We start from the raw sequence: 17,724 nt of genomic DNA, 5'->3' as shown, positions 1-17,724 counted from the left end.
GTAAAGTTTGGAAGGTAGGAGACGAGGTACTGGCAGAAGTAAAGCTGTGAGTACCGGGCGTGAGTCGTGCTTCGGTAGCTCAGTTGGTAGAGCACTTGCCCGCGAAAGGCAAAGGTCCCGAGTTCGAGTCTCGGTCGGGCACACAGTTTTAATCTGCCAGGAAGTTTCATATCAGCGCACACTCCGCTGCAGAGTGAAAATCTCATTCTGGAAACATCCCCCAGGCTGTGGCTAAGCCATGTCTCCGCAATATCCTTTCTTTCAGGAGTGCTAGTTCTGCAAGGTTCGCAGGAGAGCTTCTGTAAAGTTTGGAAGGTAGGAGACGAGGTACTGGCAGAAGTAAAGCTGTGAGTACCGGGCGTGAGTCGTGCTTCGGTAGCTCAGTTGGTAGAGCACTTGCCCGCGAAAGGCAAAGGTCCCGAGTTCGAGTCTCGGTCGGGCACACAGTTTTAATCTGCCAGGAAGTTTCATATCAGCGCACACTCCGCTGCAGAGTGAAAATCTCATTCTGGAAACATCCCCCAGGCTGTGGCTAAGCCATGTCTCCGCAATATCCTTTCTTTCAGGAGTGCTAGTTCTGCAAGGTTCGCAGGAGAGCTTCTGTAAAGTTTGGAAGGTAGGAGACGAGGTACTGGCAGAAGTAAAGCTGTGAGTACCGGGCGTGAGTCGTGCTTCGGTAGCTCAGCTGGTAGAGCACTTGCCCGCGAAAGGCAAAGGTCCCGAGTTCGAGTCTCGGTCGGGCACACAGTTTTAATCTGCCAGGAAGTTTCATATCAGCGCACACTCCGCTGCAGAGTGAAAATCTCATTCTGGAAACATCCCCCAGGCTGTGGCTAAGCCATGTCTCCGCAATATCCTTTCTTTCAGGAGTGCTAGTTCTGCAAGGTTCGCAGGAGAGCTTCTGTAAAGTTTGGAAGGTAGGAGACGAGGTACTGGCAGAAGTAAAGCTGTGAGTACCGGGCGTGAGTCGTGCTTCGGTAGCTCAGTTGGTAGAGCACTTGCCCGCGAAAGGCAAAGGTCCCGAGTTCGAGTCTCGGTCGGGCACACAGTTTTAATCTGCCAGGAAGTTTCATATCAGCGCACACTCCGCTGCAGAGTGAAAATCTCATTCTGGAAACATCCCCCAGGCTGTGGCTAAGCCATGTCTCCGCAATATCCTTTCTTTCAGGAGTGCTAGTTCTGCAAGGTTCGCAGGAGAGCTTCTGTAAAGTTTGGAAGGTAGGAGACGAGGTACTGGCAGAAGTAAAGCTGTGAGTACCGGGCGTGAGTCGTGCTTCGGTAGCTCAGTTGGTAGAGCACTTGCCCGCGAAAGGCAAAGGTCCCGAGTTCGAGTCTCGGTCGGGCACACAGTTTTAATCTGCCAGGAAGTTTCATATCAGCGCACACTCCGCTGCAGAGTGAAAATCTCATTCTATGTGTTACATTGATTTACATTAAGAGCAAACAGCTAGTCCCTGCACCAATCCTCTGCAGGTTGTCCTGCAATTTTCTTCTGTCTTCTGATGTTGCTTCCTACTTACAGACAACTGCATCATCTACAAACAGTCTCATGGAGCTTGCAATGTTATCTATTATATCTTTTATATACAGTATACAGGATGAGTCAAAAAGGGCTTTACAACTTTGAAATGATATAGAAATTTATTTGAGATAACTTACATAATCGCTAGATTTGTCATTTTGTAGCAAACAATCTCAATTCTGATTCACATAGTGCATCAGTGCTCCATTCTTCCATCAGGAGCAGCAGAGTAGTATACAGTTAATATGGCTACTTTCACTGATGTGGAGCATTCTCGCTTTGTGTTTTGTTTTATTTAAAGGAACTTGGCAGCAAACGTTCAGTGTAAATTTCATGAAAAATAAACTACAGAACCTCCAAGCAGGCATACAATGTACTAGGTTGCCTGTGTGGTCATGATTATGTCTGGATATGATTGAAAACTTTCTAATTCCACGTATTGATTAAGATGACTGAGATGGGGTGGTTTACTATCAGCAAAGTGGTGCACCACCTCATTTGCTCACAGATTTTGAGGTTTCTTCAATAATTACATCCCAGGTTGGTGGCCTGGACATGAAGGGCAAATTACATGGCTGCCTCACTTCCCAGACTTGACACGACTGGATTTCTTTCTCAGTGGTTTCGTTAAAGACCTAGTGTATGTTCATCCCTACTAAACAATTTAGATGACCTGAGAAACTGAATATATGCTGCTGTTGCATAAGTTACACCCAGTTTGCAGCAACAAGTGTGGGGAGAAATTGATTAACAGTGGGATGTTTGCTGCATAACAAATGGTGGTCACATCAAACGAAAATGACACTTGACACTTTTATGTCAAACTTGAGGTTGTTTGCTAAAAAATGACACCTCTACTGGTACCGTAAGTTATCTTAATAAATTTCTATATCATTCCAAAGTTGTAAAGAACGTTTTGACTCACCCTGTTTATAAACAGTAACAATCTTACCATACTTCCTTGTGTACTTCTGAAATTACCTTTACATATGTTAATGTTCTTCTGTAAGAGCAATGTGTGGAATTCTATCTATGAGGAAGTCCTCAATCCACTCAGAAATCTGGTCTGATACTAAGTAACCTCATAATTTGTTCAATAAATGAAAGTGTGGAACAATATCAAATGGACTTTTATAGAGAAGGTTTTCATTCTCCAGAAGCATCATAATATATGAGCATAAAACAAGTTCTATAATTATGAAACAGATTGACATCAGTGATACTGGCCAACAATTATGTGACTCTGTCCTATGATCCTTCTTGAAAAAAGGAATTGTGCTCTTCTCCTGTTGTTATGTGCCCTTTGCTGCCCCAACAACCTATGATAAACTATTGCTAGGAAGGAAGCAAGTTCTTTCACATAATCTCTGTAGAATCTCACAGATATCTCATGTGACCCAGATGCCTTTCCAGTAATAAGCAATTGTATTTGCTTTTATTGTCTTCAACCACTTATTTGTCTAATATGGATATTAAACCACCATGGGTTTTCTCATCTCTTCATACCTTGCTTAGAAAACACTTCTCTAATCAGTCCTGATCAATGCTTTTGAATTTTATCCATTGCCGACTACTAAGATACTCTGCTATTTGTATCCTTTCATTCTTGCTGAACAAAAATAGTTTCCCATCTTTCTTAATTTCCTTGTATGATCCATTGACATCCTCCTCTATATTCACTGACTTGAAATGTTCACGGCTGTTTATTGCCAGAAACTCTACGACATTAACCTCATGAGTTAGTTCTCTTAAATATCTGCTTGAAGTAGTTTTCACACATGACATTCGCAACAATCTCAAATGAATCACTGTCTCTGACACCAGCTCTATAGCTAGAAAACTGTAGTCTCCCCTTGTTATGAGTACAATACCATGACCGGGAAACTTACTTATAGCATCCTACAAGTTATCTCAGAATCACTCTGCCACCATTGCTCCTAATACAGGTGGTCTATAAAAGCATTCAATTAGTTTGCTTTACCCACTTTTCTTAATTCACCTAGAGTATTCACATTTGGAATCCATAATAAGGGCAATAAATACACCACTACCATTGGTGTCCAACCTATTTTTACAGCATCAATAATGGAAATTCCGTTCTATCATTGCAATATGTATTTCAGTCTGAACTTAGGCATTCATTCTATCCACTCCCAGTTTCAATCAATTTTCTGTTCCTAGTGCTATCTGGACAGAATTGCATTTAATAAATGATACTAATTCTGGAACTTTCCATGGACGCTACTGCAGTTTACTAATATCACATTATGTTTTTCTGTTTCTGAAATATGAGGGTGAAAGTTCCCTGACAGTAATGCGGTTGATTATTCTTCAGTTTTATCAGATAATTCCACTGATTATCAGGAGGGTGTTCATCAACATGCAGAAACCCCATGTGTAAATCATATGTACTCAGCTGTTCAAGTAGCCATTTCTTTTGTGTAGTGCATGCCTGATCAATTGATGGGAGTCCTACAACTCATCAAACAATAGAGAAAGTCTAGAAACTCAGAAATAAAATTGTAGCAAAATCCTGCGAGTCTCTGGTTTAGATGTTTCACTCAGCCCCAAACCAGAGGACAGAAATCAACTGTGAGTAATTTTACGCAGATGGTGAGCCAAGGTTGTATCATGCATGCAACATTAGCCGCCTTCATCAATTGTCTAAAGTAAATGAGGATGGCCTCAAAATCCAAGCAGCAAGTGTCACTCATGCCATAATGGGCTATGATTTGCAGCCAGTTGCATCCAATGCATTCAATAGCCACCAGCATAGCCTCTTGGACAAGACCTCCCAGCTAACATACTGAGTGTACACTGGCCTTCTTTCCTGGCCTGCCTTGTGTTTCACTGAGAAGCTCTATTACCTGCCTAATCATGGAGCTCCTAATGACCAGCATACTCAACTTCTGTGCTTGTCTGGACTCGGCACAAAAATTGCCGCTGGTCTAACACATAAGGCAACCCATGCTGTCTGAGATAACTTATCAATACTGTATACACCTCATATCTGTTGCTAAGGTGTAAGGGGGCAACCATCTGGCTAGTTCCCACTTTTGCCCTCTCATTGCACTAAAGATAACAAAATTCATAAACTCTTAAAGCAAAGACAAATAATTCTGCTGTTAACAGACATATAAACAGCTAATGTTAACTGGAAATTTGGTCACACAAAAGCTAATGTTTTTACAAAGTATACAAAAACACAAAGAAAATGTACTTAAACACTAATCAATCAAAATAAACACACAAATAATATTCACATCTCCATAGAAATGTGTGAGGAAAACACCAAACTAAACACTATGTACAAACAGAAACTGTTGTGGCTAGCAGCTGCTCTTGTGTTACCCAATGAACCAGGTCGGTTGCCAGACCTACACCATCAACCACAATTCAGCAAATCTTATGATGGGTATGAGGCAATGAAATATGTGTTGACCATCTTAACTCTGATAATGTAAGTTCATCATCAGAAAAAGGCTGTAGTTGGTTTGCAATTTTAGAATTACATCTCTTACAAATTAACTATGATCCATGAGGAAAGATGTAATTAATAACAAAAAATCTACAACCGCACAAATAAAAACAAAAAGTTTGGGTGTCAGCAATATGGCTATGGAATGTTTTTGTGGTGTTCTTCAAGTTCATTCATTTTTCTGGTTGCATTATGAATAAATCTTTCCAGATTACATTTACTTTCCTTACATAGGTACATGTTTCAGCAGGAAAACATCAGTGCAACACTAAAACTGGACAGAAAAACATGATTGCCACTTTCATGTACATATTTTGGCTCCTAATTCTTTCAAAAGAAGCTCTGGTAAGCATTGTGGGGCCACTTGAATCATCACGTTAAGCACCTTGATCCTCTGTCTCAGAGTATTTTTTGGATACAGTGTAGCTAACACAGGCCTAAGTAAAATCAATAAGCACTTTGTATAGGAAGTCTCATACCATTTAATTAGAAGACATAATATTTTTGAATAGATTTAGTTACCAGCCAAGGATCTGACATCTGAGCATCGAGAGAGCACTCAAATTTGCAATTATTATGGAATATACAGCTGCAACAGCATATTCAGGTAATTTTATGCTGACTTTATGGAAACTATATTCAACAGCCCATCAGCACATCAGCTATCAGGTTGCTATGGTGCCATATAAGGCAGTCATGGGTCGATGCAATTGCCAAAGTGTTGAATTCAGTGATAAACCTAACTTCTGTCTACATGAAAATGACTAGGAAACTCATAAAGAACCTCCAACAAGAAGCAGTTTGTTGTCAAGATGAATAAAATTGACAGTACAGACTACTTGTCATTGCAGAAAAAGACAACCACACTATGGCATCACAACCTTTGAGTACACCACTCCTAAATATTGTTTGGCAGTGATGTGTTCAGTAGGTATGCCCAATTTCATTTCAAGTATGCTTTATACAGATGAAATACAGACTTTGGTGTGATGTCTGTTGTTTGCAGGGATTGTCTTACTGAAACATTACTCCAGGCATCAATGTTGCATAACCATCCTACAGTTCATATAATGTGCACTTTGGAAACAACAGAAAATCACTGTGACACACCACTCACTGCTTCCACATACACCTTGCACTAGCACTGTATGAATGAGATAAGAATATGAGATGAAAATAACTATTTTGAATCAATATATGCTGGGCTTCAAAATAAATATTTTTATTTAAAAGAAAGAGATATTAAAGCCCACACTAGTGGAACAGTTACCTTATCTCAGCTGATGAGTTTGCATGGACCACTGGTGGGGCAGACATCCTGTATTTTGGGACCAGTGCCTGAAATAACAAAGAAATGAATATTGTAAGATACATATAAATAAAATAGCTATCTAGAGTAAATCCAGGGTATGGTGTGATGGATGCTGTGGGTTTTTTCCTTTTTTTCTCTTCTGTTGGGGCGACTGTAGTGAAATGGGAATTGGGAAAATAGTTGTTGGTAATTTTGCAGGATCCAGTAAAACAAGAGGGGAAAACTGCTGCTCTTCAGGCTGAATGGAGTAAAACTTAGTGCCTCACTTCTTTAAAGTGAGATCCAACCTTCATGAAATCCTCCCCACTCCACCAAGAGTGTCTTTCCGCCATCCACCTAACCTTCGTAACCTCTTAGTTCATCCCTATGAAATCCCCAAACCACTTTTCCTACCCTCTGGCTCCTACCCTTGTAACTGCCCCCGGTGTAAAACCTGTCCCATGCACCCTCCCACCACCAACTACTCCAGTCCTGTAACCCGGAAGGTGTACACGATCAAAGGCAGAGCCATGTGTGAAGGCACCCACGTGATTTACCAACTGACCTGCCTACACTGTGAAGCTTTCTATGTGGGAATGACCAGCAACAAACTGTCCATTCGCATGAATGGACACAGGCAGACAGTATTTGTTGGTAATGAGGTTCACCCTGTGGCTAAACATGCCTTGGTGCACGGCAAGCACATCTTGGCACAGTGTTACACCGTCCGGGTTATCTGGATACTTCCCACTAGCACCAACCTGTTAGAACTCCGGAGATGGGAACTTGCCCTTCAGTATATCCTCTCTTCTCATTATCCGCCAGGCCTCAACCTCCACTAATTTCAAGTTGCCGCTGCTCATATCTCACCTGTCTTTCAACAACATCTCTGCCTCTGTACTTCCGCCTCGTCTGACATCTCTGCCCAAACTCTTTGCCTTTACAAATGTCAAATGTCCTTTTTTCCTTTTTTCCCCCTAAGGTTAGTCTTTCCGCTCCTGGGGTTGGAATGACTCCTTACCCTCTCCCTTAAAACCCACATCCTTTCGTCTTTCCCTCTCCTTCCCTCTTTCCTGATGAGGCAACAGTTTGTTGCGAAAGCTTGAATTTTGTGTGTGTGTTTGTGTTTGTTTGCGTGTCTATCGACCTGCCAGCGCTTTCGTTTGGTAAGTCACATCATCTTTGTTTTTAGATATATTTTTCCCACGTGGAATGTTTCCCTCTATTATATTCATGATAAAATACAAATGGAGTAGCAAACACGGAAACAGAGTTCCTACACACGAGGAACGGGAAGGGGGAAACTTTATAGGCTATTCCACCAACATGGCGGCCATCTTGAAAGCCGCCATCTTGGATTCAACTTCAAAATTTCAAATGGGAATGTGCTCATGTGACATATCAAACAGATAGAGAATTTCACCAGAAAAACAATGCCGTTGTTATTTCAAACATAGCTTTGTTTATTCTCGGGTTATAGCCAATTACTTGCGGCAGCAGTGGGAGGTTCGTCAGCATGAGTATTACGTACTGAGAAGTCATAAAATTGAGTCTGAAATGGTGTAAAGTGACTATCCCATGTGTTTAACTGTTAGGTATCATTTACTCATGCTGACCTTTTAATCATTGTTTCCTTATTTACAGGCTACAAAATGTCTTTAACACATGAAGAACGCATTGAAATCATCTTGATATCAGGAGAAAGAAGCACACAGGTCATTGCTGAGGATTTCAACAGTCGTCACCCAACCAGACAGCCCATCACTCACAGCGCAGTTGCCAAGCTTTTTCCCAAATTCCTAGCAACAGGTTCTGTCGCAGATAAACCTAAGGTTGGAAGACCAAAATCCGCCACCGATGAAGCAACAACACTGAGCGTGTTGGCATCATTTAGCAAGAGTCCACAACGGCGTACTCGTCACCTGTCACAAGAATGTGGGTTAGCCGTACCTCCATACTGCGAATTTTATCGCAGCACAAATGGCACCCGTACAAAATTCAGCTGCTCCAACACCTGAACGAGGATGACCCAGACCGTTGGGCACAGTTCGCAGAATGGGTGACACAGCAGCTGCAGATAAACCCACGTTTCCCCTATCAGGTGCTGTCCAGTGATGAAGCCAATTTTTTTATCAATGGTGAAGTGAACAAGCAGAATCACAGATACTGGTCCGACACAAATCCACACTGGATTGATGTTTCCAAAACGGTCGACTCATAAAAAGTGATGGTCTCGTGTGGTGTGCGGGGTACCAAAGTCGTTGGACCTTTTTTATTGATGGTACGTTAACAGCAAACGGTTATTGGATGAAGAAGTGTTCTCCTCGTTGTTAACGGAGGACGGGACATTTCCGACATCTTCCAGCATGATGTAGCCCCACCACATTATGGGCACAATATGCGAGCATACCTGGAGGTGCAGTTCCCTCAGAAGCGGATTGGTCATAAGGGTGCTGTGGAGTGCTGGAGTGCCCACCGCATTAACCGGATTTGACTCCTTTGGATTTTTATCTTTGGGGTCATGTCAAAGCACTGGTTTATTATGTGCAAATACGGGATTTGCATCATCTAAAGCAGCGCATTGTTGATGTGTGTGGTCAAATTCAGCCAGATGTGTTGCTCAAACAAAGTTCATCAGGACTGGGTTCGGAGGATAGCATTAACAATACAACATAATGGACAACATATCGAGCCATCCCTATGACTGTTGGTGGTCTCTCAGGACTGTGTAATATCGGCGTAATGTTTCTTCGGCACATTACACACATGCTGCCGAGCGTCCCACCACTGCCACATGTAACTGGCTATAACCCAAGAATGAGTAAAGCTATGTTTAAAATAACAACGGCATTGTTTTTCTGGTGAAATTCTCTATCTGTTTGATATGTCACATGACCACATTCCCATTTGAAATTTTGAAGTTGAATCCAAGATGGCGGCTTTCAAGATGGCCGCCATGTTGGTTGCATAGCCTATAAGGTTTGCCCCTTCCCGTTCCTCGTGTGTAGGGGCTCTATTTCCTTGTTTGCTACTCCATTTGAATTTTATGGGGGTGTATCCGGACTTTTGGACCACCCTGTATATCTCTAAAAACAATGTCTGCTTGTGTCTGTGTATGTGCGGATGGTTATGTGTTGTTGCGAAAGCTTGAATTTTGTGTGTATGTTTGTGTGTCTGTCGACCTGCCAGGACTTTCATTTGGTAAGTCACATCATCTTTGTTTTATATATATATATATATATATATATATATATATATATATATATATATATATATATATATATATATATATATATATATATATAGCAGAGGGAAACATTCCACATAGGAAAAATATATCTAAAAACAAAGATGATGTGACTTACCAAATGAAAGTCCTGGCAGGTCGACAGACACACAAACAAACACAAACATACACACAAAATTCAAGCTTTCGCAACAAACTGTTGCCTCATCAGGAAAGAGGGAAGGAGAGGGAAAGACGAAAGGATGTGGGTTTTAAGGGAGAGGGTAAGGAGTCATTCCAATCCCGGGAGCGGAAAGACTTACTTTAGGGGGAAAAAAGGACGGGTATACACTCGCACACACACACAATATCCATCCACACATATACATATGGATGGAGTCTGTGTATGTGCGGATGGATATGTGTGTGTGTGCGAGTGTATACCTGTCCTTTTTTCCTTTTTCCCCCCTAAGGTAAGTCTTTCCGCTCCTGGGATTGGAATATATATATATATATATATATATATATATATATATATATATATATATATATATATATATATATATATATATATATATATATCCTTGGGGGAAAAAAGAAAAAAAGGACAGGTATACACTCGCACACACACACATATCCATCCGCACATACACAGACACAAGCAGACATTGGAATGACTCCTTACCCTCTCCCTTAAAACCCACAGTGTATACCCGTCCATTGAATATAATGGATATAATAGAGGGAAACACTCCACGTGGGAAAAATATATCTAAAAACACAGATGATGTGACTTACCGAACGAAAGTGCTGGCAGGTTGATAGACACACAAACAAACACAAACATACACACAAAATTCAAGCTTTCGGAATAAACTGTTGCCTCATCAGGAAAGAGGGAAGGAGTCTGTGTATGTGCGGATGGATATGTGTGTGTGTGCGAGTGTATACCTGTCCTTTTTTCCTTTTTCCCCCCTAAGGTAAGTCTTTCCGCTCCTGGGATTGGAATGACTCCTTACCCTCTCCCTTAAAACCCACATCCTTTCGTCTTTCCCTCTCCTTCCCTCTTTCCTGATGAGGCAACAGTTTGTTGCGAAAGCTTGAATTTTGTGTGTATGTTTGTGTCTGTTTGTGTGTCTATCGACCTGCCAGCACTTTCGTTCGGTAAGTCACAACATCTGTGTTTTTGAAGTTGAAGGGGCTTGAGTTTTCCAGAGATCAATAAAACGTGGTGCCAAGGAGAGTAGGATACAAAAATATGAGAAAATGGCAATAAAATGGAGATTATACTGAAAATAAATATGTAAGGGAAAACAGTAAGAATGGCAGACTGTACTGAAATAGGAATAAAATAATGGTGTAAAAGGAAACAGCAAGAGCAGCAGAGAAGCAGTATATCTAAAATTATGTTACTAATTAATAAAATAATAACCTGACAGTAAATTAATATATGTATGAAAACCCTGTGGGAATAGTGAAGTAATACTGAAATAACAACTATATTTGTATTGGAAGTACGAAAACTGAATGTAAAATTCATAACCATTGCTAAAAGTAAACCTAAACAAGCAAATGTTAACAGGAAATGGTTCCAACGAAAGTACTACAAAATAAAATGTTTCTTTACAAAACAAAGACACAAATATAAATACATAAAATAGAATCAACAAGAGTTGACATATTCTTAGCTCCTAAAGCACAAGATTTTGAGTTAATTTGCATTGCAGACTGATCTTTTCCCATTTTCAGTATTCACCACTATACTACTGTCATTTTTCTACATTTTGTAGCCCAAACCTTGAGATCATGATGCTCAAAATCTTTTATTCTGTCAGGAGTGAGATCCTGACTTCATGAGTTTCTGTTTCACACTGAAGATCTTTTCCTCCATGACACAAACTTCATTATTATGGGTCGACATTTTGTAGATCCTGGTGTCTTGCATCCCACTCTATGACTTCTATCAGTGTCACCTGCAGACCTAGCCTCTCTCATGCACGATTAATCACTTACTTGTCTGTATTTTCTCTGTTGCTCTCTGGAATCCCAAACTACAGTAGCCACCAGAAAGATCGTGGGAGGCGCACATCGGCACGGCGTGTCACGGACAGTAGTTGCCGCAAGTAAAGTCCCGCCCACCAGAGGGCACACGAGAATTTGGCCGTGACCTCTGACGGCGGAACAACAACAACTCAGGCAGCACGGGCCGTGCCCAGCGAGACCACATCGGGCATGCCTAACGGACAGTTTCCGGTCTACACTAGGCGACGTGCGACGGAAACGTGAATCGTGTTACTACACAAACAGTTCTTCATCAGGTTCTGTTGGAGCAACCATGTCCTATTCTCAGTTTCCTTTAAAGATTTGTTCACAGCATGAACCCTGCTCAGATTTGTCTCCAGAGTTTTCTGTATTTTCTGCAGTGACAGCATCAGTAATGGTCTAGACAACAAGCTAGAATGTGTCCTGTGACTGCAGTGTAGCACTTACCTCAGCCTTGATGGGTGCAGCAATGCTGGACATGGGCCTCTAAGCCATTAGATATGCAGTCTGCAACTGGTTCTAGGTTTGGGGATAGTTACATAGCAATAAAGGTGACGTAACAGGCAATTCTGAAAAAAGCTAGCACATACATAAAACATCTCTTGACACTGCAAACATTCTAACATCCAAAGACAAAGATCTCTTTTATGCTGACAACCTTTTTTTGGTGTAATAAATTAATCTGTGTGATTTCTGTTTTGTTTGCCTTCAGCAGTGACCCTGGAAAATGTGTAACTTATCTTTTGCTGTATCACTTACAGTTTTCAATACATTTTACTATTTTCTTCAAAATATGTAGCTCCAATTTTGTATGTTCAAAATATTTTTAAATGTACCATTTATTCTGAGAAATCCTTCCTTAGAGTTTAAACTATTGGCACACAGCTCGTTATAGCAAATCTGTCCTCATCATCTAATTATGTAGTTTTTTAAATTCGATTCTTTGGTTACAATTATGTCTGATAGTGTAACAGCATGCACCATAACACTTATTTGCTTCACTCTAAAACAGGCAATAAAGTGGAGTATGTTTAAGTTGAACAAAAGGGTTATGACACAGTACTCTAAATCCCAGAACAACTGAATTACATTCTCTGCCACAGTTTTCATTACCTCTTGTCGTGCCCTGAAATGAGAAATGTCCTGCCCACTAACCTTCCCACCCCTCCTGCCGTGGTATTCCACAGTCCACTGAACCTACACAATATACTCGTTCCCCCTTACACAACCCCTGCTCCCAATCCATTACCTCATGGCTCATACCCCTGTAATAGACCTAGATGCAAGACCTGTCCCATACATCCTCCCACCACCACCTACCCCAGTCCGGTCACTAACATCACCTATCCCATCAAAGGCAGGGCTACCTGTGAAACCAGTCATGTGATTTACAAGCTAAGCTGCAATCACTGAGCTGCAGTCTATGTAGGCCTGACAACCAACAAGCTGCCTGTCTGCATGAATGGCCACCGACAAACTGTGGTCAAAAAACAAGTGGACCACCCTGTTGCTGAACATGCTGCCAAATGTGATATCCCTCATCTCAGTGACTGCTTCACAGCCTGTGCCATATGGATCCTTCCCTCCAACATCAGTTTTTCTGAATTGCGCAGGTGGGAACTTTCCCTGCAATACATCCTACGTTCCCGTAACCCTCCTGGCCTCAGCCTTCATTAGTCACTGTCCTCACCCATCCAGCCCCTCCCTGTTCCCATTCCAGCACTACACAGCCGTCATTTCACTGCCACACCCACTCTTTTTATTTCTCTCCTTTCCGCTACTTACCCCCTCCCCCCTCCACACCTTCCCTCCTGCCCTCCATCTAAACTGCAACACTTCACTGTCCTCCACTCGCACCATACTATCCCTCCCCCTCCCCGTCCCAGCCTCCTCCTTACCCCCACCCAGTCGCCACTCCTATCAATCACTGGTGCCGCTGCTCACAGTGTGGTTTCAGTTCTCTGAGACTGCAGACATGTGCAAGTTGCATTTGCATGAGTATGTGTATTCATGTGTGGATGTGTGTCTACTGCTGACAAAGACCTTAATGACCGAAAGCTATAATTGTGTGAATCTTTTTGTAGTGCCTATCGCGACTCAGCATCTCCGCTATATGGCGAGCAGCAACTTTCCTTCTCTGGTATTGTTACATAATAAATAAATACAGTCAATGACCTCACATAATGAAAACCTTAAAAATTAATATCAACTGATTTTTTATCAGTATATTCAGTTATAGCATAAAAAGGATGAATAATAACCACTTTAATAGCATGTTTCTGAAGATAATTATGTGAGATGATCAATCAAAAAATGGAAGTTTATTAAATATTCTTAAGCTATTGATTAGATGGGAATTCCCTGTTCTTGGCAGCCTGTGCCTAGGCATGTCTGATTTTATTTTGCATCTAGTGTTACGGTAGTGTATGTTTTCCCTCATTTTGAAATCTGCTATATTGTTTCTCACATACAGTGCTGAGATATATGAGTGATGTATATGGAAATTAACTACTGTTAACAAGTTGAGCTGTATGAATAGTGGCTGGCAGTCCTCTAATTTCCCAGCATTGCTCATTGCTCGTACCACCTTCTTTTGAAGTTTTACAAGTTCACTGATGTGAGGAGAATGTCCCCATATCGGAAGTCCATACACTATATGTGACTGAAAGAGTCCAAAATAAATAACTCTTAAATATTCTTTCGTTACTACACCTCCACATTAAATAAGGAACTAGAGATAATTTTGTACAAGTATGGTTGATGCGTGTTTCCCAAGTTAACTTAGAGTATACATGAATTCCTAGAATTTTGACTGCTTTCATGCCTCCCACGTTTGACAATCCCAGTATAGTCTGCTTTTTTTTTATCAGGGTTGCAAAGCAATGTATAGGATGAGAACCAATTTAATGCTGACTCCATGATATCTTGCATTATACCTTGCAGAAATAATGTGTTCTCATGCTGAGCTAGCAAAATTGTGTCATTGGCATAACAAATAATAGAGGTGGGAACACAATGGGATAAATCACTGACTGCAATTATAAAAAAGAAGAGCCCAAGGACAGGACCTTGTGGAACCCCTGTTTTAACATCTTGCAGCCGTGAGTGTCTGTTTCTAGTAGGTACAAACTGTTTCCTGTTGCTTAGGTGTGATACAATTGCTGCAATGCAGACTCTTGTACACCATAGAATTTGTGTTTGACAAGTAATATATAATGAGAAGTACACTGATCAGCCAGAATATTATGAGCATTAAATCAGTCCAGGTGATAGCAGCATCACCTGGTGAAGAATGACTACTAGTCAGACACACACACAGTGCATATAATATTAGTGAGCTTGCTGTCTGTGTGAAGAATGGGGAAGTTACGCGATCTATCTGAGTCTGACTGAGGGCAGATTGTGATGCCCCGGAGGCTTGGCATGTGCATTTTGGAAATTGCGTGACATGTCAAGTGTTCAAGGAGTGCTGTAGTGAGTGTCTTCAACGCATGTTGAAACCAGTGTGAAACCCCATCCAGATGTTCTGGGGCTGGGCAGCTGCCCCTCATTACAGATGTCCAACTTTCTAGGTTGGGCAGACTGGTAAAATAGGACAGGCAGTGAACAGTTGTGGAACTAGCATCACTTTAACACTGGGCAGAGTACAAGTGTGTCTGAACACACAGTACACCAAACTCTCCTAACAATGGGCCTCCACAGCTGATGACCCATGCATGGGCCAGTGTTAACATGACGACATTGGCAACTATGACTGAAATGGGCACGTGACTATTGGCATGGTGGCAGGCCATTGCATGGTCTGCCGAATCCTGAAACCTTCTTCAACATATCAATGGGAGGGTGCGAATCCACTGTGTTCCAGGGGAACAGCTCCTTGACATCTGTACTGCACAGTGGAGACAAGTTGGCAGTGGCTCCATTATGCTCAGGGGAACATTCACATGGGCATCTGAGGATCCAGTGGAGCTTGTGCAAGACACCATGATAGCTAAGTACATCCCTTCATGATGATCATGTTTTCTGATGGCAGTGGCATTTCATAACAAGATAATGTGCCATATCACAAGGCTAGGAGTGTGATGGAGTAGTTTGAGGAACACAGTGCCAAGTTCCAATTGATGTGCTGACCCTCAGCTCGCCAGATTTGAAACTGATTGAGCACATCTGGGATGTGATTGAATGAGGTTTCAGAGCTCATCATCCCCTGCCAGGAATTTCTGGGAATTAGTTGAGTTATGTATGCAGATGTGCTTCCAACCCATCCAGTGACGTACCAAGGCCTCACTGCTTCCATGCCATGATGCATCACTCCTGTTAGCCATGCCAAAGATGGACATACTGGCTATTAGCTAGGTGGTCATAATGTTCTGGCTGGTCAGTGTAAAGTTAAATCCGTACTTAAGTTACACAAAAGAAGTGAAGCTTTAATTTTATTTTCAAAGGCTGTTATTACTTCATTCACAACTGATGGAACAGCAGTGTTAGTATTTCTTCTCAGAAGACAAATTGACTATTAGAAAGTAGATTATGCAACACAAAATAGTTGTTTGGTTGGTTATAAATAAGAGACTCAAATATTTTGGAGAAAATAAGAACTAATGAAACTGGTGAGTAATTTTTGAGATCATGTTTGTCCCCTTTCTTGTACACTGGAATAATTTTCAATATTTTTAGTACTGTAGGTAATACTTCAACTTCTTGACACCTATTCAAAAGAAAGGCCAATGGTTGACTAATTATATGCACTGTTTTTCTGATTATATAAATGGACAACCAAGAGAAGTCTGTGCTCTTGGAGTCTGAGAACTTGGCATCTGGCATCTGACAATACTAACTGCTAGGATCTGCAAGGTAATTTAAAGACTGTGCATTCACGTTGAGAATAAAAAGCTAAATGTAATACTAATAGTGAAAAGTAATACAATTCTGGTAACATTACTGACACAAAGTTAGTGACACAAGTTACGGCTCCTGTTAAGTTTTAGCACAGTACATCAAAATTACAATAGGAAAGAGGAGTGTACTGTTCCATCAGGCATGCAAGTCAGTCATAGTTAACATGAGAGATGCCTTAGAAAAGAAAAAAAAAACTGTTGGGTGAAAGATGAAATCTTGTATGTGATAGTGAACTACCAAGAAAATTTAATTATTACCTTTTTTGGCTGGACTGTGATTTTTCCCTTAGCAGTCTGTGCAAGATTGGGTGGGTCTGCCTTTGCAGAGCGAACTGCATTCTCCATTAACTGAAGTTCCTGTATTTCTTCCAGTTTTGCTTCTTCACCCAAGCTTATTATCAAATTATTTGCTATGAAGTTGCACCTTGCATCTATGTTACATAAATGCCCATATATTAGTTCACTATATTTTATAAATAATCTATAGAATTACAAGTAGAAACTGCAGAAGATGATATTCTTAACACTGCTGATAGACATGTATAAAAGTAGAAACAAATATCCTAGATTTAGAATGTTCATTCAACAGGGAGCAGGTTTAGGGAGATTAGGAAAGACAGTCAGATCACACAGGGCAACATGCTAAGAGGAACCCACCTTTCTTAAAGGTGAGAAGAGACAAAAATGAAGAGGGACTTCTCAGAAACAGTAGGAGATCAAAGACAGAGGTGACAGAAGGACAGAATGAGAAAAAATGGAATTAGAAGAAGGAAATGAGAAGTGAAATGAATAGGGCGATTATGAACTAAGATGATATTGAAAAGTAGATTGAGGGAAATCTGGAAACATAAAGATAAAAAAATGAAAAGTAACAGTATTCAAATAAATGCAGAAACGTTACCTAAAAAGGAAAAAATAAAGAGTTGTGAACCAACAGTGGACAATAATTAACTCATTGCCTGGCATTCATAATTTTTGTGAAAGCTTTTGACTGTTTCAACAAAATCTGTATTAACAGCCCTTGAGAAATGAGGTACTGATCCACACTATCTTCGTGTTCTCATGAATACATATATCAGTACTGCTCATGACAAAGGAAATTTGGAATTGAAAGAAGAGTAAGATAAAAAGACTGCACTGGTGCTGTTTGCTTCTAGTGGAAGCTACAAATTAATAATAGATGAGATATTTATATTTTCCCACCTCCGCATTGCAAATGTTTTGAGTGAAATGCCCAGTCAATGCGCTGTTGTTTTCACGTCAGTT

At 40.9% G+C, this 17,724-nt stretch overlaps 1 protein-coding gene across 1 annotated transcript in view; it reads right to left on the bottom strand.

Moving 5' to 3' along the window:
* Nucleotides 1-17,724, bottom strand: part of LOC126195617 (uncharacterized) — a 444,247-nt gene that overhangs the window by 307,185 nt on the left and 119,338 nt on the right. Inside the window, exons 9-10 of the mRNA XM_049934243.1 lie at nucleotides 16,717-16,889; nucleotides 6,271-6,338 (exon numbers count right to left, since the gene is read on the bottom strand). Of these exons, the coding sequence (XP_049790200.1) occupies nucleotides 6,271-6,338; nucleotides 16,717-16,889 (241 nt within the window). The remainder of the gene's footprint in view (nucleotides 1-6,270; nucleotides 6,339-16,716; nucleotides 16,890-17,724) is intronic.

Source organism: Schistocerca nitens, chromosome 7 (genome assembly GCF_023898315.1).
Source record: "Schistocerca nitens isolate TAMUIC-IGC-003100 chromosome 7, iqSchNite1.1, whole genome shotgun sequence".
NCBI lineage: Eukaryota > Metazoa > Arthropoda > Insecta > Orthoptera > Acrididae > Schistocerca > Schistocerca nitens.
Note: the sequence above shows the minus strand (reverse complement) of the source record. Positions and strands in the feature narration are given on the sequence as shown.